A 24,303-nucleotide genomic window follows, 5' to 3' on the forward strand; every position below is an offset into this window, starting at 1 on the left:
GCGGGGCGAGCCGTGCAGTGCCGAGCTGTGCCGAGCCGAGCCGAGCCGCCCCCGGGGGCCGGACCAAAGGGTCCTGCAGCAGCGCCCCGCAGCCTTTAATTCGGGAATTTCTATCCCGGGCCTTCTGCATTTACTGGCCCCAGCGCCAGCTGCGGAAAGGCCACATCGGAAAAATAGTCCTTACTACGTATCATCCCTCTCCTGGGCACCCTCCCGGCCCACGGCGGCAGCCGCCCCAGCACTGGAGAGGAGACACAGGGCACCTACAAAGCCAGGAGACTGGGGGCATAAAAAAGGGTACCGGGGGACAGGATGGAGGATGGACAAGAATGGAGGAAGTGCCACAACGGGAGGGACCTGTTCATTTCCATCCCTTTAAGCATGGGCAAGAGCAGCTTGATCTGACACTGGGGACTGCAGCACCGGAGCATTTGAGCGCAGAAGACAATATCCTACTTCAAAATCTGCGGCAAAGAGGAGAGGGCTGGACCAACCTTTCAAAGCAGAAAGGGAAGCAGTCTGCTTGGTGCAGAGGAGCAGCCAAATTAAAACAAACCCCATTAACGAGGCTCACACTGCATTAGGGGGATGAACCTGGCTCTGCTCCTCCCGCACAGACTTCTGCTAGGCAGCTGCTAGCTTTGCTCAAGCTGGAGTAAGTTCAAGAAAAACCTGACCGAAGAGGTTTGAAAAGCTGAAGCAAGTGTTCGTACAGCAATGGTTACACAAGCACACACCCATGTGCTTCTCAGCAGCTGCTCTGTGCAGCCACCTGACCCGACCTGACCCATCTGCAGCCATGGAGCAATGGAGGCAGGAGCATCTATTGCTGCATTATGCTCCCTTAAAGGAAAAGAGTCTGGTGTAAGATCAGAGCACACTCCCTTTTCTCATGCCAAGGTATGCTGTACAGAGACAAGTCTGACATAACCTCATGAAATAGGCTTTAAGAAAACATAGTCATCCATGTGCAACACATTACTCGTTTTAACAGACAACACTTACTGGACTAGGAGAAAAGTTTTTCACCTCCTAACTTCCATGCTTGGTTTGTGTGTTATCCTGTTCTCCACACCAGCAGTGAGTGCACTTGTGCAGCAGGTAGACAAACTCTTGTGAAGTGACTTGTGGAAAAAGTTGCTTTTCGTAGCCTTGGCCCATCCCTTCACTTAGCTATCACTCTAAGCAGGAAGCTACTTGCTTTAGGTAGCTCTGTATTTATCTTCCCAAGCTAAATTTTGTGGATTTACAACTGCCAACACTAAAACCAGACACAAGTCTCCGACAGCTGATCCCAACACTTACAGTGTGATGTAATGTACGTTGCTGAACCACATCTGTTTCTGGACCAACTCATACACAAAATACACACTTATTTACATTCACTTCTCATTTTTTATTCTATTTCTCGCATGGTCTTCAAATACAGTTTTACAGGTCTTTTTCTGCTACAGATACTGTTGATCTAAAACAGATTAATGAAAGTGGCATTCCAACCTTAATGAAAAGTCATAACCATGAAAGATATGTCAACATATCACTTTACAATCCTAGAATGATGGTATTGGCCTGACATTCCATAGGCTTAGACAATTAACTTCTATAATAATAACAAATTCATAGGAAGAGAAATGTGGCAACTCCTTAAAAGCCAAGAAATAAGGCCACAAGCATCCTATGCTGTAATGTTATGCATCCAGATAAAGTAAGTCAAGTCTGGTATCCATGAAGAAACAAAACTCTCCCACCTGGTAAATCAAGGTATCAGCTACTCAACATGCACTCAAAGCTGTATAAAAACTAGTGGCATTCAGCTTGGACTTAATGAAATCCCACAGCACAACCCCATACCTCTCTCTAAAAATGAAATGAATTTGTTTCAACTTAAATACTTCACTACTGCATTAAAAATAATTCACATTCTGCAAAAAAGGAAAAAAAAAAAAAAAGAAAGAAACATCTTGCATATGACTGCACCAGAAGGCCAAACACAGCATCTCTTTACAGGTTGCAGAGAGCATTACTGCAGTCTTAATGCCATTCATTACAGGCTGCAAATCAACTTCTATGCAGCTGGAGGCTTGTAAGAGCAACCAAGCTTCCTTTGTGCACCACTGAAAAAACCCCAGGAAAATTTAAACATAAGATATAGACAGCTGATGGCAGCAGGTGGAAGAAACAAAGTACTGCAAAGTGCATACCATTGTCCAATCACTGTCTGGAACACTGGGACTATTGTGAAATACCATTCCCATTAAATGATCCAACTACCTACCAGGTCGCATATGACACCAGTTCCATCCCATCACCAAGCATGTCCATCCTGGGTAAAAACATTAAACTCTTGGAACATTTAAAAGTAGATAACCATTTAAATAATGTGTAAAAATGTGCTTATTGTGGCATTTCTTATAGAAAAGTTATTTGATACAAATGTGCAGGACTTGAAGACCCTGATTTAATCAAACTAGTACGAACAGGCTTTGAAACATGGTGACTCTTCCAAGGACAAATCCCAGCTGTGGGCCAGCTCTCTCTCCCTCTCACCATCATTCATCCATAATCCCATGCAAACATCACCAAAATTAACAGGTTCAGCAAAGCATCCTGTGAATTGCTGTTTCAGTCCTAGGAGAATGACACCCTCAAGCAGTGACAAACTGCTATCTGAAGGAAGGGTCAGTTGGGATCTGCTCCCTTTTCCCAAGATGGTCAGTTCCTAGCCCTGGATATGAGGCACAGTAAGAAAGGTCAGTGCTGAGGACAGACTTGTTCTCGATTGTGGTTTTCAGGTTCTTCAAAAGTGCCATCTTGGACCTTCACCATTTCATTTTTCAAAAGAAAAAGTTACAAAAACCAGTAAACAAAAAGTTAGTCAGCATACAGCTAAGTGTATATACACTGAGATTTACAAGTCTGTCATTGAGTGACTTCTGCCACAGACCACTGCACATTTGTCCCTAACAAAATGCAAAGCTTGAACCAATGGTCATTAGAAGTGACAATGGGTCATTGCTTTATCAACAAGCGCAAAGGTAGTAAAAAATAGAACTATAACTACTTATCTTTAAAAATGCTGATTGACACAAGCAATCCCTCACATTTCTGCAACTTCCAATTGCACATTCTGCTCTATGACAGAGAAAAAAAACCCTGCATCTTTTATAGGCATTCTGCCAGACACCAATTTTCTGTTGACACTTGAACACAGAGAACTGTCATCAACCACAGCACTGACTGAGAGGGATTCCTCTGAGAAGCTATAGCCCATGCAAGATTCCTTGGCACTTCACACAGGACCAGGAGAGGACAAGGTTTCTCTTTGTTATAACAACGTTTTCAGCAGCATTATCCCCTTCCAACAAATTACAGTCTGAATGTGTGATGGGTGATTTTCGCATAGCCCCTTTTAGCAAGCTGGCTTATTGCTGGCTTTGTGCAGTTAGACCACATGAAGATCCCCACCACTACCTGCCCAGCTGTTATGGGTCTACAGTACTGGAACAGTTGACTGTCAAGCACTTCAAAGGCTTCTTCCAAGGATAACAACATCCTTTGGAAATCCTTCCATTTTAGCAATTTCAAAACAACCCAGCTTGCTGTAAAATTCCAAGATTCTTTTATCATCTGGTCTCACTTCACAAAAAGCCCCACGGGAGCCTGAAGAAGAAAGAAAAGAAACAAAATACTGTAGGAGAAGAGTTACTGTAAAAAGCACAGACATAAAATATTACTAAACTTCCCACCTATTTTAGCAGGTAAATCTGTGATCCAATTCCACATGGAGCATAGTGCCCAAGAGTCCAGATTTATGGCAGTACAACTAACCATCCCCTAATGGGACTGCACACGGCAGGCATCCATCAGTGTGAACAAACCCTCTGCACACCTTTTACTGCACACAAAAACATCTGATGTTGACTCCAAAAACAGTATTGGAAGAGGGCACCAAGTGGCACAAAGGAACTGAGTGTGGGGTGCAAAGTCAGGGAAGGCAGCCAAGCACTTCCCATACTGAAGGTCCGGTAATTACCCACCAGTGCACACAGCCCAACTTTTTTTTTTTTTAAAAAAAAGCATCATTACCAATGCTAGGAGGGAAAATACAGACTTTTGTGCAGTGTTCAAGATGTCAAGATGTGTGCTCTCACTAACAAATTGCTCCCTCAGTTCTGCCCATCTTCTAATTTGCAGGATAATGGCTAAAATGAAAAGCTCCCCTTTTCAAGGTAGCAGAAATTAGCTGTTCAAAAGCTTTTGTAATTATTTACCCAAATATTCCCACATTTGCTTTGCACCCTAGAAATGAAATATAGCTAGGAAACAAGGAATTCTAAGTGCAAGAAACTTACCATTAGCCTTTAGAGAAGAGAGCAGGCAGGCCATCATACTTTTGGCCACACTTGGATCTGTCACTTTTTTGTGGATATCAATTTTTATCAAAGATGGGAAGTTAGCAAGGAACGATTCTGGCAGTACTTCTTGTTCTTCATGGAAGCTTAGCATTATTTTCTGAAAATAATATGGGAAACAGGTATTTAATTATCTAGCTTTTCATTTTCATTCATCTTTATCAGGGGAGACTGCTTTGCTTATGGAGTGTAAGTCCAAACCAGTAGGCTTTTCAGCTACACCTCTGATGGCCACTCAGGTCCTCATCTGCTGATTGCTGTCTGTCCTCCAGATAAAAAGACTGGTCTGAGAAGCTTTTCTAGCCATCAAAGGAGGCATGCAAAGCTCCTTCTCAGTGACCCATACTTCAAGTGAAAGAAAACATAAGCCAACACATAGCCAACAGCTTGTACACAGACACTCTTCTTTCTTTCTTTGCCTTTTTAATGGGCAGTTTTAGGTGGCTTGCTGTCACACTCCAAATAGCTCATAAATTTTCACACCAAAAACAGGTGCTCTTCAATTTGTTTTCAGTATTTAAACTTATGTGACTTTGAATGCTCCACCTGCAGTATGGGGAAACTAATACTATATTTTGCAGTAGAATAGAGTAGGAGTAATACTTTATTTTCCAGACATCATAATTTTACTGACTCCTTCTGATACATCACATGCTTTAATTTATGCTCAAAGTCTTCAGACTGCAAAAACTGAATTTCATGTGAGCTCAAAAAACAAAGACCCACTTTAGAAAGACTTCAGCACACAGTTCTGATCTCACAGGTTATACCAACCTCTGCCTCAGACAGCTCCTTGTCACTATTTGGTTTAGTATATTTTTCTTGCATGAAAGGGATCCAAGACATTTTGCATTTCTTAATGAAGGGAGTTACATCAACTGTTCCCAAAGCATAACCACATATGCCATCCTCATCTTCTAAGACGAAGCAGTAATCCAGGCTGAGGGTGAGCAGACCTCCAACTAACCTGCAGAAAAAAAAAAAAGTGCAAATTCAGTAAAAAGAAGGTCAGTTCGACCAAGTATGCCCTTCAGGTACCATGGAGGAGACTCCAGGGTCAGCCAAAGACATGAGTCCTCCAGTCATGGAATTAGTTTCAACAAAGCACTAATGACTGATCAGATGTCAAAACTCAGCTATAAGCAACATCAGCACCTCAGGTTTCCACAGTTTAATTCCATACACACTGCTCTTCACCTCTTGCTCTTAGCTGCTCTGCTGCCATTATTTCCTTGCTTTCACAACTTCCCGTGGGTATTGTTTGATACCAGTTACACATCCTTTCTTAAAAGCCTTCCTGACTCACCCTAAGACTCTCTGTAAAGTTCTATCTAACCTGAGAAAAAAAATCCACTCAAAGTAGCTCATTTTACAGCTCAGATTTAAAGCCCTGATTTTGTCTTTTTTTTTTTTTATTTTATCTATCATTGCTTATCCTTTAAAGAAATATGTACATGTACTTCAGAAAAAACTTGAGGCACTTGGCTGGGAGACAGCACCTCAAAAACCTGTCAACTTTAAGAACTACACTAGGTCAGAAAAAATACCAGAGGGTAACTACAGACTATGGACACTCTCATGATATACTTTCACAAAATCTGAAATAGGATACTATGATGCACAGGTTTCATAATACAGAGGTTTCAGCTAAATTTATTTTCTAACAGCTTAAAACAGGTGACCAGTACATGAGCTGAGACATAACTGTCAACAGTCTCTTTAAGAAATCAAAATACCAATTTCCTGAGATTATTTTACCTACTACACACGTTGTCTTCTTCCCACACTCAATTATAAAAACTCAAATTAAATACACTATCAAGACTTCATCCATCAGAACCACCTTTGCAGAACACTTGTTCCTAATACATACTTGTCTCCAATTAAATCTGGTAAACTGTGGAAGGGTTGATCAGCTCCATCAGCATACATTTCTCTGCAGATCTTATATACAGATGCCTAAGGGAAGAAACGAGATGATTTCAACTTGGCATATTCAAAAGGGAGTAGGTCATTTTTAACAGCTACACTGTAACCTAGTACTGACAGGCACTGAGTCACCAAAGGTCAAAAGTATCCACCTATGCAAAAGGATGGCTTTCCCTCCACCTCTTCCCTGAAACTAACTCAAAGTTGCCTTCAAAAACATTGCAGTTAAGTTGAATGGCTGGGAAGGAAATGCTGGAGGTCAACCTCCAGCTCTTGTAACAGCACAAGATTCATTCTGAGGATTAGATATAAACACCCAGTGAAGACCACCACCATTGCTACAAAGTCCCTTTACAAAGCCTCAGATGTTCAAGTACAGTAACTCAACCTCTACCAAGGACAGACACATCCTGCAAAAGACTTTCACCTGACTCTCTTTAAAAAAAGCAAATTTGTATCAGTCACATCTTAAATAAGAAACTTCACCTTTTTAGTTTTTGGACAAAAATACTTTGCATTTGACACTTCTGTTTCTTCCTTTAATTAAAGGGTAACTCCACAGAATAAATATTGCTTATGGCTGCATACTTAGCTGCACCTCTAATTGCTAAGGTGGCTTAGAAATATCAATTCCGTTTTCTATAAAAGAACAAGTCATCTTAGGTGAAGTCCTGCACGAAAGTTTGGAAAAGGCTGCTTTACTGCTCGTGAGAACAGCACAGGCCAGAGCTGACCTAGAAGTGGCAGAAAAAGGAGCCTTCATGTGTCAGCCTCATATGTCTGACTGGCTTCAAAGTTAGGACTTGCTTGAAATACCCCAAACTCAACCTAGAAACTCCTGTTTCATCTCACTGTACCTACCAATGCAAGATTTGAAGCTGCATTAATCCCTACATTGTTTAAACTGCATCCACAAAGAGTTAACTAACTATTGGCTGATGCTTCACTTTCAAGTCTTCTCCATGCCAAACTAATAGGAAAGAAACTACACTACAGATCCATTCAGAAAACAGAAAAGGTAAAAAGCACTAATCAATACTGACCAATAAAATTTTCCTTATTTTAAAGTACCAAACACTCCAAAGCAGATTTGACAACGTTCTTTCAAAATCAGATGAAAAAGCTTCCAACTGTAACTAGAATGATAAGAATGGCTGAACCATGATCACATTTTCCAGCTCCATTCTGAGATGCAGTATCAATGGTCTGCCTATACAGCTCTGCAAATACCAGCAGGTACCACAATGACCACTGAGTGAAACAGGCATACACACCAACCCTCTAAAGGTTAATCCACTGCACGTCTTCCTGCTGCAAGAATTCCTCTACCAGCTGTGAACAAATTCAACTTGCCTTTCATAAATTAGGAAGGCACTCAGAGATTTAAAAGGGGAGGGAGTGGGAGGCTGGGAACCAAGCTGTGGGTGTACATGTACTGCTGCACAGCATGTTGCTGAACCAGAGACATTAACACTTAACCTCAGTTTTCCTGTGAGCTGGCATTTGTGCCTTGTACAAGATACCAGGACACCTGCTTCATTAGGGGAAGAGGGGACTCAGCAGTAACCACTGCTGCCACAAAAGGAAGTGCATCACTAACAACAAAAGGGACAAGTGTCAAAAGCAGTTACCTCATCTTTAGGGAAGTAGGGTCGTATGGTGTACACTTTGGAAGTGGGTGTTAATGGAGGTGGTTGAAAAAAGAGGTCATTTGCCCCATCAATAGGCAGCAAACGCTGTGAAAACAAAATACTTAATATAACTGGATGAACAACAAAACCCATCACTCTTGGGTGTGCACTGCAGACTCCCAAAATAACATTTGCTACTTGCTACCCCAGAAGAAGGTGGGGTTGGTATGCTTTACAAATGCAAAGACCTTATTTGAATAGAAAATATCCAATTGGTGTTCTAAAATATGCAATTGAAACAGCACATTAAGAGTCTGTTAATCTTAACTGCTTTAAAAAACTTTTTACCAATCATATCTACACTGTCTAAGAACATAAAATGTCAGGAGGAAAGGTTTGGTCTGAAGAGGGTTAACTGGCCAGAGGAGACGCTTTATCCCAAAAGCAATGCGCTGATTCAATTTGCTGCGCGCAGAGCACCTGTGAGGGGGGAAAAGTATAGCGCCTGAAAAATCCATGAACAAATCTGCACATGGTACAAACAGCCATTTAGGAATATTTGCCAATTGAATTCCTCGCAATAAAGCGCATGACAGCATTATTTTGAGAGGAAGCAAAATTTGGATGACGATCCCTTTTGCTCATGGAATTCCCATCGGCAGACAAGCATGCGCGCATTGTGCAATTGCGGGCGCAGGTAAAAATGCTGTGCGACCTGCAAAGAAACAATGTGAAATGTACAACTAAAGCCGCTGCGCTTCGCACGCGCGTGGGACAGGCAGCATCTCCTTGAGAAATTACTGTAGAAAGGGGAGGAAAATTATTTTAAACCAAGCTGTAAGGCTAATGGGCTTTGGACCAGAAAGCCTTCGGCAGACCAATCCTTCCAGACCTCTGATGTGCAACAAAAGGTTTCTCATAAAACAAAGAAAATGTCATTCAGTTGTGAAGTCATATTGATACCTGGAACTCTCCTGCTAGACCACCTCTAAAGGCCCAGGGTTCTTGGTCTCCACTTAAGAACTGTGCTGAAGATTGACTACGACACCCTGTTGAGATCAGATCCAAGCGGAGAATGTTACGAGAAGGGGGATTTCCTGGGTGTCTTACATGTCCAAAAAGCTAACATACACTTGTGGAAAATGCTCTCTAACTGAGCTAGAATCCAGGGCTTGGGGAGGGGAAGGGGCTGTAATAACGTATAATTTATAAAGCTTTTGTGCTTGTGCACTAATCATGGTATTTCAAATTTTTGATGACCTGTAATAGACAGGTGAGGCAATTCAGCTACACACTTCATTCTAGACCAAGAGGCACAAGAATGATGCCATGCAGAACTATGTAGACTTCCCACACGTTTTGCATGCTTTGTTTTGCATATTTGTGTCAGAAACATTAATTTCATCTACAAAAATATGACACCTTGGAAGCTATGTGGCTCAACAGCTACTACCATAAATTTTAGATCAAACAAATGCCATTATCACAGCCCCTGAAAAAAAAAAATGGAACTTTCTGAAGTCACATTTTAGTACTGATTGTTTCTAATCTTGTCAGAAAACTAGGACTAGCAATATATGCAAACAGTCTGGAACAGATCAGGCAGCCAGGACAACTGTATGAAACAGCATTCTTGCAAGAGACTACAAGGATTTACATAATCCAGGCCACACTTTCACAATACTGTTGGCACATTAAAAAGATAAGTAGTGTTAACTGGAATTAACTCACAAGTTAACTAATACACCTTGGTGGCCACTACCAGCTTTGCTTTTTGCATCCCAATTTTTTATCTCCACAATCATACTGGACACACCAAGGACCCTGCTGCTCAACCAGCAACAGCAGGCCCATTGCAGTGCTTAGCTTTAGCTTGCACTTGGCTTTAGAAAAGAAGCTTCCATTGGCTGTTTGATTTTTAACACTGTTCTGCCAGCAAGGCACTGCAGCCTTCACCAAGTAACATAAATGACAGCTCAGCACTGGAAAGAAAACAAAAGCCAAGTAGTACATGGAGTGGAGATCTCAATTACCCGCCTAATTTTCTGACAAGAGGAGCAGCGCAAATACTCTTTTCCTTTTGTGGACAGCAATCTACCTCCTGTTCAAGTAACAGTCTCAGATCAATACAGACAAGTATGTTGTGCTAGTCAGAGAGTCCCAAAGTGTGCCAAGTTTGACATTTATGCCAGTTTAGGAGTATAGGTTAAATATAAACTACCTAAGCATGGTAAATTTCAGAAACAATCCGAACACCAGAATTCAAATTCAGTTTACTCCCACATTTTAGAGTTCTCACGTACGAAGATATCCTTCCAAAGGGATTTAGTCAGTAACTTGGAAGACAGTATCTGTCTGTCCTTTGAGACTACAACTTAACTAGCACTTCCAATTATTACAGTAAAGAGCTGTGTGAATGAAAAGCTGTATAAATGAAAAACGTAGTTAATGCCCTAGTCGCTGCGCAAATGTGACTTCAGTTCATGCCTGCTGTACATCTAATCTATCTGAGCTGCCTCACAGACAAAACCTTTCCATTTTAATTAATTAATGACGACGCGCTGTGAACATCTGGCGCTGTCCATCCAATAGCAGTAGAAACTTGTGCTGAGGATTCTCCCATCTGTACACAATGGGGAAGAAGACAATAGAAGTCATTAGTAATCCATAGTACTGTACAGCCACACTAATTTAAGGGACTGAATGCTAGCTGGACTTTGGAGGAGAGGTGAAGAAAGTGAACATCCAGTGGACCATTGAGCACACCACTGTGAAAACTAACTTGTTTGGATTTGTAATGTACTTTATTTAATGAAGTATTTTATCAAAGACCTTGACTGTATTTACACTAGTGATAAAACATAAGCTGAAGACAAAAATGGCCCCTCTCACAGAAGCACTGCTAGCATAAGAATATTACATTGTACATATGAAAAACCCTGAATTTTTCAACTATCTAATACCAGTGTGAGTACTGGAACAGAACGGTGCCAAAGTTCACAAAGTTTGTGTTTATTGAGTTGGCTTCTACTGTGAACTACTTCAAATATTTGATGCATTTAAAGACTTGAACTCAAGTTTACAGGGACACTGAAAACAATTTCAGCTGAATTTAGTACACAGTCAGATAATTCTGAAATGCAGTCTGCATTGGGCCCTCAATGTTTTCAAAGACTATAAGAACCACTGTTCCCTTTACAGAGCTCTGGCCTATAGTTGTAAGCAGATTAAGTCATCAAGAAGAGAGCATTCTGTCCAGCTAAAGGTCAACATACAGCAAGGATAGTAAAGTTGGAGGAATTGTGTTACACTTAAAAATGCACAAACTAAGGCTTTTAAAACAGCATGAGGTTGTTAGAGAAATGTTAACATACTACAACGCTGCTGAGTTTTCCTCCCCCACTAGGTTTTCTTCTCTGTGCTTTGCAGAAGGCGGTCTTAAGAACTCTCTTCTTTATCAACTATAGGTTTAGGGATCAGTTATTTAATAAGCACAAAACACAGAAATTTGTTGGGCACAGACCAAAAGTTGATGATTTAACAGGTCTTCTCTGTCCCTGCTTAAATCTGTCAGTATTTAAGAATATAATTTAAAGACAATCCAAACACTAAGATTAGACCAAGGTTGTGTAATGGTTAGCCACTGTGAGGTTTGTGACAGCTACAGAAAGTGTGACTTGAGACCATCAGCTTTGCTGTCTGCTGTGTATGTCAAGCAACTCCACAGCATATTCCTTACAGTTGGATTGAAACCTGAAAGTGAAATGAGGTGACTAGAATTACCCAGGCCATGCTGGTGCTATCTGACAACTTAGGATCTCCAAAAAAATCTTTCAGGAAAAAAAAAAACAAAAGAAAGAAGAAAGTGCCACACATTAAAAACAAAACAAAAAAAAACCAAAAAAACCAAAACAACTGTTTCAAGATCATTTTAAGTCTCAGACTAAATCTGTCCAGAGAGCTCCACAATTTCCACCCATTTCCAAAACTAAAATATATATTAAAAAAAAAATTAAAATCATCAATTTGGAAAATGTTTTAAGGAAATTACTTTGCACCAGAATAGCCTTATGCTAAAGCTCGCATGCGCACAGGGGCTGGGAGGATCACCTTCCTCATGGCCAGGCCCATTGAAAGGTCTGTTGAAGACAGCAATAATGTTATCAAGACAGAGCAAACAGCAGATGGCTGATGTGATCACATTCTGTAGTGTCATTTCCAATCATACAGCGGGGCATCCAAGGAGTTACATGGCATAGTCCAGTGTGCATTCAGTCAGGAGTAAGTTAAAGTCAACACTTACGTGTCAGATGAGATTCAAGTTTCATTAGCCCAAGAAGAAAATCAAGGTCTCCAATCTTAAGCATCCAGCAGACTTCACTTATAATAGCAAAGCAAACTCACTGCAAGCGTTGCTTCAAATAGCAAGACAGGAAAACCTTTAAAACAGGGTCAAACCAGACCCCCTTTCCAAGAAAACACATTCGCCTAATACTTCAGTTTTCCCCGTGGGCTAATTAAAAACACACATAAAAATATGCCATCTGGGATTATAATGGCTCCCAATGCACCTACCTAACCACTGCACAAAAGATTTCACCATTGACATAATACTCTTGATATCCCAGACGTAGGAGTACATGTCATAAAGGATTGTCCTGTTGGCACAATTGGAGAGGCGAGTGAACATGCCCATCACTAAGCTGCACATCTCTTCAAACTTGGCTGCTCGGTTACGCCATTCTTCTATCTATGAAAGAGATCCACAAGATCAAACATAGGCTCCCAGAGAGGAGAGGTACTCCAAATATGGAGGAAGACTATGCAATTCATTACTTCATTTTACCAGGATGGACTACCACACCACACATGACTCACAGATATTCTCTATGGCTGTCAGAAGTGAGGCCAGTACAGGGAACACTGGTCAAATACAGATACCAGACTGCCTTCATAGCTACATGGCACTACAGGGCTTAAAACACTAGAATCCACTGGAGGAATTACTGCGAAAATTACTGTGATATGTGGCTCATTATACACCACCCTTCAGATCCTACAAAGTAGAACACCAGTCTCTATTACAGACAACAGATAAAATTGCTTGGGATTTTGACATAAAAGAAGAGAAACAAGATTTGCACTCACTTTTTCAGCATCCTTTCCTTTGCAATTAACGCTGACAACACTGCTATTTGCTCTGAGCCACTGGAATTCCCTCAGCATCTGTGCACCTTTGGGTCCATGTTCATAAGGAAGGTAAAACAAGTCAGCAAGGAGCTGTAAGTCCTCTAAAGTCACTGGTTCTACTGTGTAAAGAGGCTTTTCATTTGGCCCAGGCACAAAATGTTCTTTGTTAATTTGCTCATCAGTCTGCATAGGTGCAATGTCACTACCAGAGTCTTCCTGCATAGACATCTCTGGAGACTTTGACTCAACTATACTCTCCTTATCTGTATCCATTGGCTTCAGCTCCTCTGCCATCTTGGCTTCAGCAATATCTGTCAGTATCTGGTTTGCATTCTTGTCTACATCATCTTGTTTTTCCACCACCATGTCCATTGGCTCCTCATCAGATTGCTTCTTCTCCTCCTCCTTGGCCAAGGCTGGTGAGTCACTGCTCAGCGCCGCACCCTGGCTCATGATGGGCTCCTGGTACACTGTGGTAACCACCGTTGCTGCATTTAAAGAGGATGGTGCCACCAGCGGCCCTACATCCCCTACAGAGGTTTTAGCACCACTGTGGGCCACTTGTCTACCTGAAAATAAGAAGAAATAAGTTTAGTTTTCAGTATCTACCAACTAACATTCGAATCAGCAACTCCTGCAAATGATGGATGATTTAGTTACCACAGCATCCCATCAGCACAACTTCCTTTTGGTACTTTGACTCTTCACTTCTGTCAACAAAATTCTAATTACTGACTTTGTGTTTGACAAGTTTCCTTTTCACATAACTGGTAAGCAAGGATAGGATGAAGAAAACGTTAGGAAAATTATTTAATATTTATGTGCTGCCAACAGCATTTTAAACTATGTCATCAGAATAAAAAGCTCTCAAAGTAACTATTTTTCCCTCTGCATCAACTGACTGGTAGAGCTGTACTTGAATATAAGAGACAGTTCATAACAAGAGCTTATTATGATAAGCTGATGCTTAAATATTTCAAATTCAAAACCATCTTTAACCTGGGGAAAATTGAGACATTCAAAACCTTACAAGGTACAATCTTGGACAACCTGCTCTAACTCACCCTCCCTGACCAAGGTCATTAGACTCGAGATAGATCTCAAGAAGTCCCTTCCAACTTAAACTATACTGTGAAAATGGAGGAAGACTGACACCTTAATTACTACTCCTCATCCAGTGTTTCTGCTGCAGCTGAGTTTTAGAAAGATACAAAACTCTACAGCAGTTGAAAAGCATAAATGCACCAGATCAGTTAGAAGAATAGGCTCCTCCATTCCATCACCAGTTACAATAGAAAGATGCTCTGATCACCTGAAACCCACACTAGAGAATAACAGATTTTCCCTCATATCCCAAGGTCCCACTTTGGTACACAAAAGATATACAGTGCTGGAAGAAACTCAGCTGGTTTATGCAGACAAACTCAGGAAAGTAAAACTACCTTAAAACAAATGGAAGAACACTGAGACTTCAGGAACTGGTTTTTATGACAATCTTCTACCAACTCCAACCCCCCCCCCCCACCCCCCACTTCCTAATCTCTCAGGTTGCACTGAAGTCTAGTAAGAACTGGGACTAGCAAGATCCAGACCCTTTCCTGCCTGCTATCACAAGTGCCAAAGGATAACACATCAAGACTGCATCTGTTGATTAGTCAGAGCATTACAAGCACACTGCAGAACATCAAACACTCTTACTTTTTACTTCCCCAATTTACTAAGGCAAAAAATATTTCCATCTGAAGTGTATGAATTGCCAGGATCTGTAAAATATCTTTAATCTAAGCATAAATACTGAACACCTAACACCATTTTTCCAGCCCCAGAACGATACCAAATCTTACTCACTGCTGTATTGCTGAGGTACTCCAAATTCCTGTAACCATTCTGTTAAGGCCAACTTCAGGGCCATTTGTGGGCTGTAGAGAACATCTGTTTCAATATCTTCATCACTGCCCTCATTTTCCAATTTAATCTGGATTGAAACTGTGCTGTCTTCAGTATCAGCTACAGAGAGAAATTTTAAAAACTTATCACACTAGTTTAGTCTAAAATAGATGTCAGACAAGGCATTCAGTAACTCAGGGGCTTACTTCACAAAAAGGACAAGTTACTAGATTCTAATTAGAAAAAAAAAAAGGAAAATTATGGTCACCACCAATGCCAACGCAGAAACCAGACATCCTGACATTCAGGGTGTCTTCAGATCTAAACTGCTTCTATTCCAATGAAATCATACCCATGGATAAATCTCAAATTTGGGCATTAAACTTGTTTTCCAAGAGTGTTAATTACATAACCACAGAAACCTCTCAAGACTAAGAAATTCTCTGATACCACGTGCTACAAATATACCCCAGGAAGTCAGTAAAGCAAGATCATTATCTTTCAGGCAACTGCCATTTACTTAAGGAACAGAAAAGGCTGGGTGATCATAAGAAAAAAAAAGTTGGTGAGGAAGAGATAGAATCATTAAAAACAGAGAATTGGTATGATTCATATGGTTAAGCACAGAAGCAGCAAACAGTTATGCATACTTACTCATCACCACATCTTTTCTCACTCCATTCATGTTAGACTTGTACCAGGTCGCAAGGGTGTGAATGGCAACATAATTGGCTTCAAATTCACAGTTTGGATTGGTCAGAACACCCTTTAGTCGAGGGATGAGTTCAGTTGACCGACCCTTGTAAGGCCCAAGAAAAAGCCTCTTCTGATCATAATCATTAGCATGAATGTTATCCCAGATAACTGGTGCTCTCCTGATGATCTTCGAAACTTCTTCAATGGATTCTACCGGGATGTCTTTGGATACAACTTTCGGACCTAAGCAAAAAACAAAATAATCAGAGGGCTTGGCATGCACTCGAACATTCAACCCACAAGTAGCTGAACAGTTTATTTTACTAAATACTTGTCAGAAAATACTTAACATCAACAAAATAAAAGAAATAAGCCATCAATCTTTACCTGTCCATAACACTTCAATTCCAGGGAGTAGTTTTTCTCCTACAGTCCGTAAATACGGTGACTGGGCAACATTTGGATAACAGAAAGTTCCACAGTATTCTGCACAGGAAAATAGAATGTCACTGTTATTAGGATGCATATACCGAACTGTCCCACAAACACATTGAGAGAATACCACCCTTGGAAATTAAAAACATTGATAAAATTAATCAAATAAAGCTCAAAAGTCTGAAGTATAAATAAAAATGACATTATAAATTACACTTAATATAAATACCAGAAACAAATGGTAAAGAATTATTTTAAATTGCTCAAATGTCAAAATTAGGAAAAAATAATCAAGTCCATAAATGCAAGGCCACGTTACAACAAACAGTGTCCAAAAGAATGAGAAAACCCCAAGACTCATTACAAAGTGCAAATACATAGTAGTTTTAACACTGGAACACACATCTCTAAAGTTAAGATCTGCAACAGAACCACAATACTACATTGTAAGAGGACAAACTAAACAATTTTTGATTAAAAAAAGCAACTTGGTGACTAGTGAAGTGAGCAATCCTATTAAAAATAGGAACCAGTGACAGCTGTAAGCACAGACTACCTCTACCTTAAAAAAATTCTTAGAAACTAACAACCAGCTAATTCAAGAAGCAAAGATTTCAGTTCAAGTTAGAAAAAAAAAAATTTCCTTTAGCCCAATTCTCAGTTCAAACTTCTTGAACTGTTCTATCAAGCTGCCTTACTTGCCTGGCATTGAGCTTTGCAGCGATTTATGGATTTGGAAAAATCTTTGCATACATCTGAATAAACAAACTTTTCTAAGTCAATTTCTTCAATCAAGCCCAAAATACTCCTTAAGGCAGTTATTAAATTAAATTGAAGGTATTAAAGCTTTTCAAACAGTGAGGTAACTGTCCCCCTCCTTTAAGGTTGAATGACACTACTGTGCTTGTTTTACCTGTAGGACAGAAAAGGAACGTGTCTGGTTCTCCTAGATATTGATAAATTTCATTTGTGATTGAGACTTGAGCATGAGCAAAAGAACTGAAAACTTCTTTGTCTGCTGCACACATGTTGTGATCGATATCATCAAACAGCAGTGCAAAAGACCTGCACCCAAACTGAGAAACCTAATACAAGAGAAAATAGCAAAATGTTAAATTTGTTAAATTATTATGGCTTCTTTTAATCAAACTGTAGGGGTTTTAAATCTAATCTACCTTAGAGACAGCTATAGGAAAGGGGATATAGTGGAAGCAAGACTTTGGTTTCTATTCACAATGAATGTCAGTCTCTGACCCACAGCTCTGCTTCTCTCAAAGATTAGACATTTAAAGACCTGCAATCTGTTCCAGTTTTAACCATCTAAAGCTGATCTCATAGGATGGACAGCTGGGGAAAAAAGCTAATTCTGTAACAGCTCTCAGACAAAGGAGAGGAGTCAGGAGAACAAAGATGCGCATGTCAGGTCTGTGAAGGCATTTACTGTAGGCTGGAGTTCTTGCTTTAGCAGTGCATCTTAGCTTCGAGATTAGGAAACACTCTGAAGATAAAAATAGCCTTCATCATCCAAAACAAGATGAGAATTTTTTTAAAATCAAAGTTATCACTGGCTACTTCTGCAATGCAACTTGAATACATCCATCAGAATCGTTCAGAGACACCCAAACTAACACCAGTGCTGAAAATGCTCAAGAAGCTGGTGTAGAGCTACAAGAGCAAGCAGGGAACTGGAGCTTCCAAATTAAGCAGCACTGGAACTGTGCTAAATTGGTGTCATCCTTACCTGGTCCAGCTTACGTTTCAATGTGGATACCTCTTTAGGATTGGAGAAAGTGATGTCAAGTCCAGGTGAGATTGCATAGATGAATTCTATTTCATGTTCTCGTGCAGCTGATATTAGAGTCATTAGCTGCTCTGGAAATTAAATTAAAATATTTCATAAGGACTGAATTTTAAAAACTTCTCAGGCATCATTTCATGCATATTATAAAGTACAGATAACTCTTCTATCACAATTAGAAAAAATAATTACTGGAATTTCTTGAAACTAACACAGCAAAGAACACCAAATTATTTGGAAGATTTTTCAGCAATTATTGCAAAAGGAATATACCAACTGTCCTTGTATTCTCATTTTCCATGTAAAAAATTTTATAAATATTCTTAAAATAGCCTCTATCTCAATGCTGTGAGAAAAATATGAATGTAGTCCGTTTCCAGCAACAGTTCTAGAATTATTACTTTTTTCCATACATACTAATAATTTATTGCAGTAATATCACCCCATGTGACAGTGGTTCACACACCACTCATATGACTGAAGCTTGGGCACATGAAAAAGTGGGGCTTAACATCATTGTGCAGAAGAAGCTGCTTTAAGAAACAAACTTGCAATTGAATCTTTCATAGAAGGAATAAAGAGAATTATTTTTAGCATATTTAACAATCTTTGCTGTTATTGGATATTACCTTGCAGTATCCTTTAGATTATTTTTCTGCATTGATTCAAAGAGGCCTCCAAGAGGGATTAAATTTCAAGAGAGTATAATTTTTCCCCTTACTCAAGGAAAACTATAATCCCCTCAGCCTAATAAAGTATCATAAATCCCATAAATACCAGAGGGTGATAAAAAAAACCTCACACTATCATGAACAGCTTCTATGTTCTGACTAACTGGTCAAGAGCTGTTTGTCTAAGAGGTACTATTTTTATTGAGACAAGGACTTATGAATCACATGAAAGGACATGCTATTTGCTCATCGATCTTTTTTTTTCCTCTTCTTAACAAAACATTTCTACTTCAAAATACAGCCCAGATGTTCAAGAGCCAGAGGAATAAATCTAAGCAACCTTTCCCATGACAAAAAATAAATTTTGTAAGACAAAGCCTTAAAAGCAGTTTCAGAAATCATCTGCTGTTATAGTTAACAGAAGTAAATCCATGTTTGTTTCAAAGCTCCAATAAACACACCTACAGGGTATCAAAAAGAGGTTTTCAGTCACCTTTGGGAATGGCTACTGTGATTAAACACACACAAGTATACACAGCAATAACCAATTCATTTAAAAATCTGCTTATAGAAAAAGCAGAGGAGAAATAAAGGCAATTACCCGCTTCCTCCACAGAGTACATTTCTCGCCAAAACATCCTATGCTTGTAGTCATCCTTTGGAGCATACAGGTATGTATTCAGTCCCCACTTCTGAAGCCTAAAATCACAGGAACAAAAAGCCTTCAAACAGCCTATAAATTCAGGAATTCTGTGGTTTACCTCATGTCGTTCTTTCACTTGATCTAATTTTTTTTTTCCTTCACTGAACACTGTGTTATACTATTAAGTCACATTAACTATAAGCATAAAATATATTGGACAAATTTGGTATATGCAAGATGAAAAGGTGAACAAAAATCCAGAAGGATACAGGTATTAGGCAGAAAGTTGCTCTAGGTTAGAATAATAATTCTTTCCAGACTTAAGTGGAAGTTTATGATTACATTCGGATGGAATGTGCTGCAGTAAGAGGAAACATGACTTGCCTTCTAAAAAGTTCTTTCCTCTGCTCCATCACCCAAGGTCTTCCATAAAATCCTATGGGCAACAAGATTAGAATTATCCAGTTAGATTATACCTGCTTCATGAAACTTTGTATTACAATCCACCATTTTCTTCCTATTTTGCTACATTTGTCAAAAGGCTTCCCAAAACAGAAAGGGGAAAAAAAAGTTACCAAGAGGAAAGTATATAACCTAAACTGATCTAAATTTAAAATCCAATTATAACTTGTTTTATTTCTTATGATCTAAGGTCTTATAATTTTGGCCACTGAAGCAATTAATTTTCAGAACACAAACTGTGTTCCAGAGTATATGCCCTTGACAAGTCAAGTCAGCATTATTATAGCAGCAGACTGAACAGTTATAACCTAATTAAACTACCACTCCAGACACTTACAAAATAGATTTGATTTTAAGGTGAACACTGAAGACACTTGAAAACATTTACCAGCTCAAAAATGCTTAACTGGTGGTACAGACTATATATACAGAATATATAAATACATACTGGAAAAGATGAAATGTAATTAAAAAAAAAGTCTAAGTAAGTCAAACAAATGCTTAGGATTTAATTTCTTTTATTCTGTTTAACAAGCTCTTTGTCAAAATTAAGATGCAAACTGATGTCCTACTTTACCATTTCCACATTTTACAAGCTAATATTAACTATGTCTGTGAATAATCATACATAAAAGCATCTATACAGGTGATTTTAGAGCAGAATGTATTGAAAGTCATACAATTCCATGGAAATGGCAATTGCATCTGGCTTTAAATCTAATCTTTCCATTCTAGAAACATAATACTTTAAAAAAGCACTCTCAATACCCTCTTACTCAAGCCAATTCACTTAGACCTATGTGCAAACAGTTCAACCACAAGTGGGCACTTCAAAACAAAGCTTCAGCTTGCAGTCCATCCAAAAAAACAGAGACTAAAATAACATGAAATTTAATAAGCTCTTATTTTCAAATGGCAAGGCCACTCAGTGATGAATGATACTAGTAATACACAAAGCTCACAAGTCCCTGCAGAACACCAGTTCAAAAGATAAACAGTATCTTCATTTCCAAAGCTACTCACCCTTGTAAATCTGTATATATTCAGTTGCACTGAGGTCACAACCAACCTTCTACCTTCCAAAACTCCAAACTGATACAACTGAAGCCATTTTTATATGTTGTGTTTCAGTTACATGTTAAGTGTACAATGCTGTTGTAAGAAGCTTAAAGCAAGAGGCTCAAGTTTTAAGAATTATTCTCTCTAAGACTGATCTCAAACTGCCTGGCACCACAACGTGGCAAAACTGAGCAACTACTTCTCCTCACAACTGCCCAGTGCAACAGGGAACAAGAAGAGAGAGCTGAGAGGCCTGAAAACCTCACAGTTTACTTCACCCAGAAGGAATTTCTTATTTTCGCTGTAGTTTCTTAACTCTGACTGATGCTGCCCTGAGGAAGCCCAGGAACTCACAAAATAAGTGAAATCCGGTGATACCTAATGAATACCCCTTATGACTTGTAACTCATCCACAACACTTTTGCTTTACTTATAACACTACTGTTTCAGACCTACAAGCCTAACTAAAGCAGAGCACAGCTTACTACAAAAAAAAAAAAAAAAAAAAAAAAAAAAGCCAGTTACCAAAAACTAATTAAATAAGGCTGAACAAAAGTGGCTAATCTTCATCAATACTTTCCCATTTGTCACCACATTCCTTAGGTTACTACTGTCACCAGCTGATTACAATTCTTGGATCTTTCTATCCAACTAAAAAAAAAAAAAAATCAACCTAGATTTGTATTACTCCCTCAGGACTGTGTGTCAGTTTAATACAAAGTCAAGAGATTATGCCAAAATACCTCATCCCATTACCACACTCTCCATCACTAAAAGCCAGGACATCCTAGAGGCAGTGCACCAAAGCTTTGCATTCAGCAAACTCTTAGACCTTATTACTCTGTAAAACAGTGAGTTGGATAAGTGGCGTACACTCTTCACATTCTTAGAGTGCACACCCAGTATTTGGCTAATTGCCCTCTGCCTTTTCTACCAAAGATCCAAATTCTCCATCTCAGTGCTCTAATCTCATCACATCTTAGTCTGTGTTAACCACTACTCTGTTTAAGTATTTACCTACACTTCTGAAGTTAATTACTGTTTTTCTCTTAACTCTATAATTCCCTTGAGTAACTAATGAGACAGATGTTTTCACTACCATTTAGCTAGTTCACCACAGGTTTGTTTTTCTGTTGGCAGTGGGTTTTTGTTAGCCTGGGTTTTCTTAACACTCCCTCATTCTTGTTTTCCACTACACATATTATTGTTACTCTGGTAACGCCTAACCAGTGTTTGATGGCTTCATCAGGCAGAGGACATTTTCTAGCTTTGTTTTATGCACAGTACACTCAAGAAGACCTGCAACAAAAATATATGCTGAGGCAACCAACAATGTAACTAACACGGAATGAAAAATTATTGCAGTATTCTCAGTGTCTTCAACAGAAACCTGGATGAACAAGTGATGTTCCAGGTGTACCAGGCAGGAACATGAAAAAATGTGAAGTTACAGTCTGTGTTTCTCCTCACTGTTATGTGTCTCCAAAGCTTACAATTTGGCATCTACTTTCACAGAATTAAGCCCATTAGCAAAAGAAAGGCATTTTTCTCCACACTGTATTTAAGCCCTACCAATTCACCTCTCACCATATTTACAGAAGCTGAATGATTTTTTTTTTAAAGGTACAAACAGAAAGCAATTTGCAAAGCAATGCAGATACTGATAAACTGTTCCCCTCTCCACTCCATCTGCTAATAAGTTTGTTTTCTTACTGGAAAATCATTATCGGTACAGAAATAGTAAGAGATGACAGGAAATAAATTATTTTACCCCAACTAATACACTAGGAATAAACCATTTTTCCTGCTGACTTTCAATCACCTACCTTAACTGACCTATCAGAAACACATAACTGAGAACTGCAAGAAGTTCCTTTATTCTGCAGCTTCAAGAAGAATTTAAGCAATTTAATAAAATGGTGCAACTATGCTAAAAGACAGAGGACTATTCTACAATTAAAATTATATGCTGTAACACTTTAGAAAACAAGGGGCATTTAATATTAATTACTGAGCGGATGCCTACAGAATCACCTGTTCCCTAATCAGGACAGAATGAGAGAGACTCTGGAGTGCAGGAAGAGCACGTACAGCCGAGATAATCGCGCGGTAGCTCTGCTCCCTCCTACATCCCCCTTTAGACACGTACGAGCAAGCGATCGCCAGCACCGCCTCAGCCTCTCTGAGGAATCATCGGCGCGCTGGGTGCCAGGCCTGCCCTCTCCTCGCCGCACAGCTGCCATCAAAGGGCGCTCCCCGCTCCAGCACAAGTCCCGGGGGCAGAAGCCCCGCCCGGGAGCCGCGGCTCCTCCCCACCCTGGCGGAGTCCCGGCCAAGAACCGCACACCGCCTCCCCGCCGAGCGGGCTCCTCCGGGCGGGGGAGGAGACGGCAAAGCAAAGCCAGCTGGGATCAGCCCACCCCCGGTCTCCCGCGGATACCCGAACCCCCCCGTTCCCCCTGCCTCCCAGGGGAGACCCCCTCTGAAAAGTCTCACCTTCGACGACTCCGCAAAGGAAGCGGCGGGAGCCCAGCGCGGTCTCCGTCTCGGTGTCGGTCTCCTCGCCCCCCGGGACCGGCCCTGCCGTGGCGCCTGGCGGCTCTAAGGGAGCGCCGGGCACCCCAGCTGGGTTGGGACTTCCCTGGGGCTCCTCCAACGCCGCCTGCCCCTCCTTCTGCACCATCCTGCCGCCCGCCGCCAGCGCCGCCGCTCGCTGGGCCGGGCCGAGCCGAGCCGGGTCCCTGCCGTCCCCGCTCCGCAGCCCCTTTGTCTCCGCCGCTCCGGGGCCGCCGCCGCCGCTTCCTGTTTACGGGGCGCTGCGCCTGCGCAGGGAACCGGCCCCAACCGGTCCGAGCCGCTCCGCCCGCAGACGCCCCGCTCCAAGGGACCGCCGCGGCGACAGGGGAAGCGTCTGCCTCAGCAGGAGGAGAGCAAGGAACGCGGGCGACTGGGACCGCGCCGGTGGAGCAGGAACAACGGGCTGGGGCGCGGGAGGCTCCGCAGGGAATGAGGCGGGCGGGCAGCGCGCGCGAGCTGCGCAGGCGCGGGGCGGGGGAGGACGCGCACTGCGCGTGCTCGGCGGGGCCGGCAGCGGGAGGGGCGAGGCCGCGGCGGCTTCAGAGCGCTTGCGCGGGGAGGCAGAGCGCGCCCGCGGCGCACGCGTGAGGGGCCGCGGAGACTGAGGGGGAAGCGGCAGTGGGATAACACGCATGCGCCGTGGGGTTTGTGTAGGGAAGCGGCGCCGAGGTGGAAGGGGGGGAAATGAAGTGTTTACCTCGGGTCTGCGCGTGCGCGTCGCGGCGTAGCGCCCCGGATGGAGTGCGCCTGCGCGGGAGGCGCGCGGGCTCCGGTGAGACGTGACCTACTTCTCGCTCTGCCCCGCAAGCTCAGCAGGGCCCGCCAGGGCTGCGGCGTGGAGGGGAGACTGAGCTGCTGCGGCGAGAAGGCTCCGTATTTGCCTCCCGGCATGGCACAGCCCAGCCCAGCCCGG

At 41.3% G+C, this 24,303-nt stretch overlaps 1 protein-coding gene across 1 annotated transcript; it reads right to left on the reverse strand.

Moving 5' to 3' along the window:
• Positions 1-8: 8 nt before the first annotated feature.
• Positions 9-23,646, reverse strand: OGA (O-GlcNAcase). The gene is made up of 16 exons (XM_062496674.1): positions 23,310-23,646; positions 19,677-19,728; positions 19,251-19,348; positions 17,922-18,052; positions 17,094-17,265; positions 16,133-16,231; positions 15,704-15,988; positions 15,011-15,169; positions 13,121-13,731; positions 12,548-12,722; positions 8,936-9,021; positions 7,973-8,077; positions 6,286-6,371; positions 5,187-5,379; positions 4,353-4,512; positions 9-3,660 (listed from the first exon to the last, which is right to left on the reverse strand). The coding sequence occupies exons 1-16, from the start codon at positions 23,494-23,496 to the stop codon at positions 3,524-3,526; spliced, it is 2,736 nt and encodes a 911-aa protein (XP_062352658.1). The 5' UTR covers positions 23,497-23,646; the 3' UTR covers positions 9-3,523.
• Positions 23,647-24,303: the final 657 nt, after the last annotated feature.

Source organism: Cinclus cinclus, chromosome 7, assembly GCF_963662255.1.
Source record: "Cinclus cinclus chromosome 7, bCinCin1.1, whole genome shotgun sequence".
NCBI classification, from domain to species: Eukaryota; Metazoa; Chordata; class Aves; order Passeriformes; family Cinclidae; genus Cinclus; species Cinclus cinclus.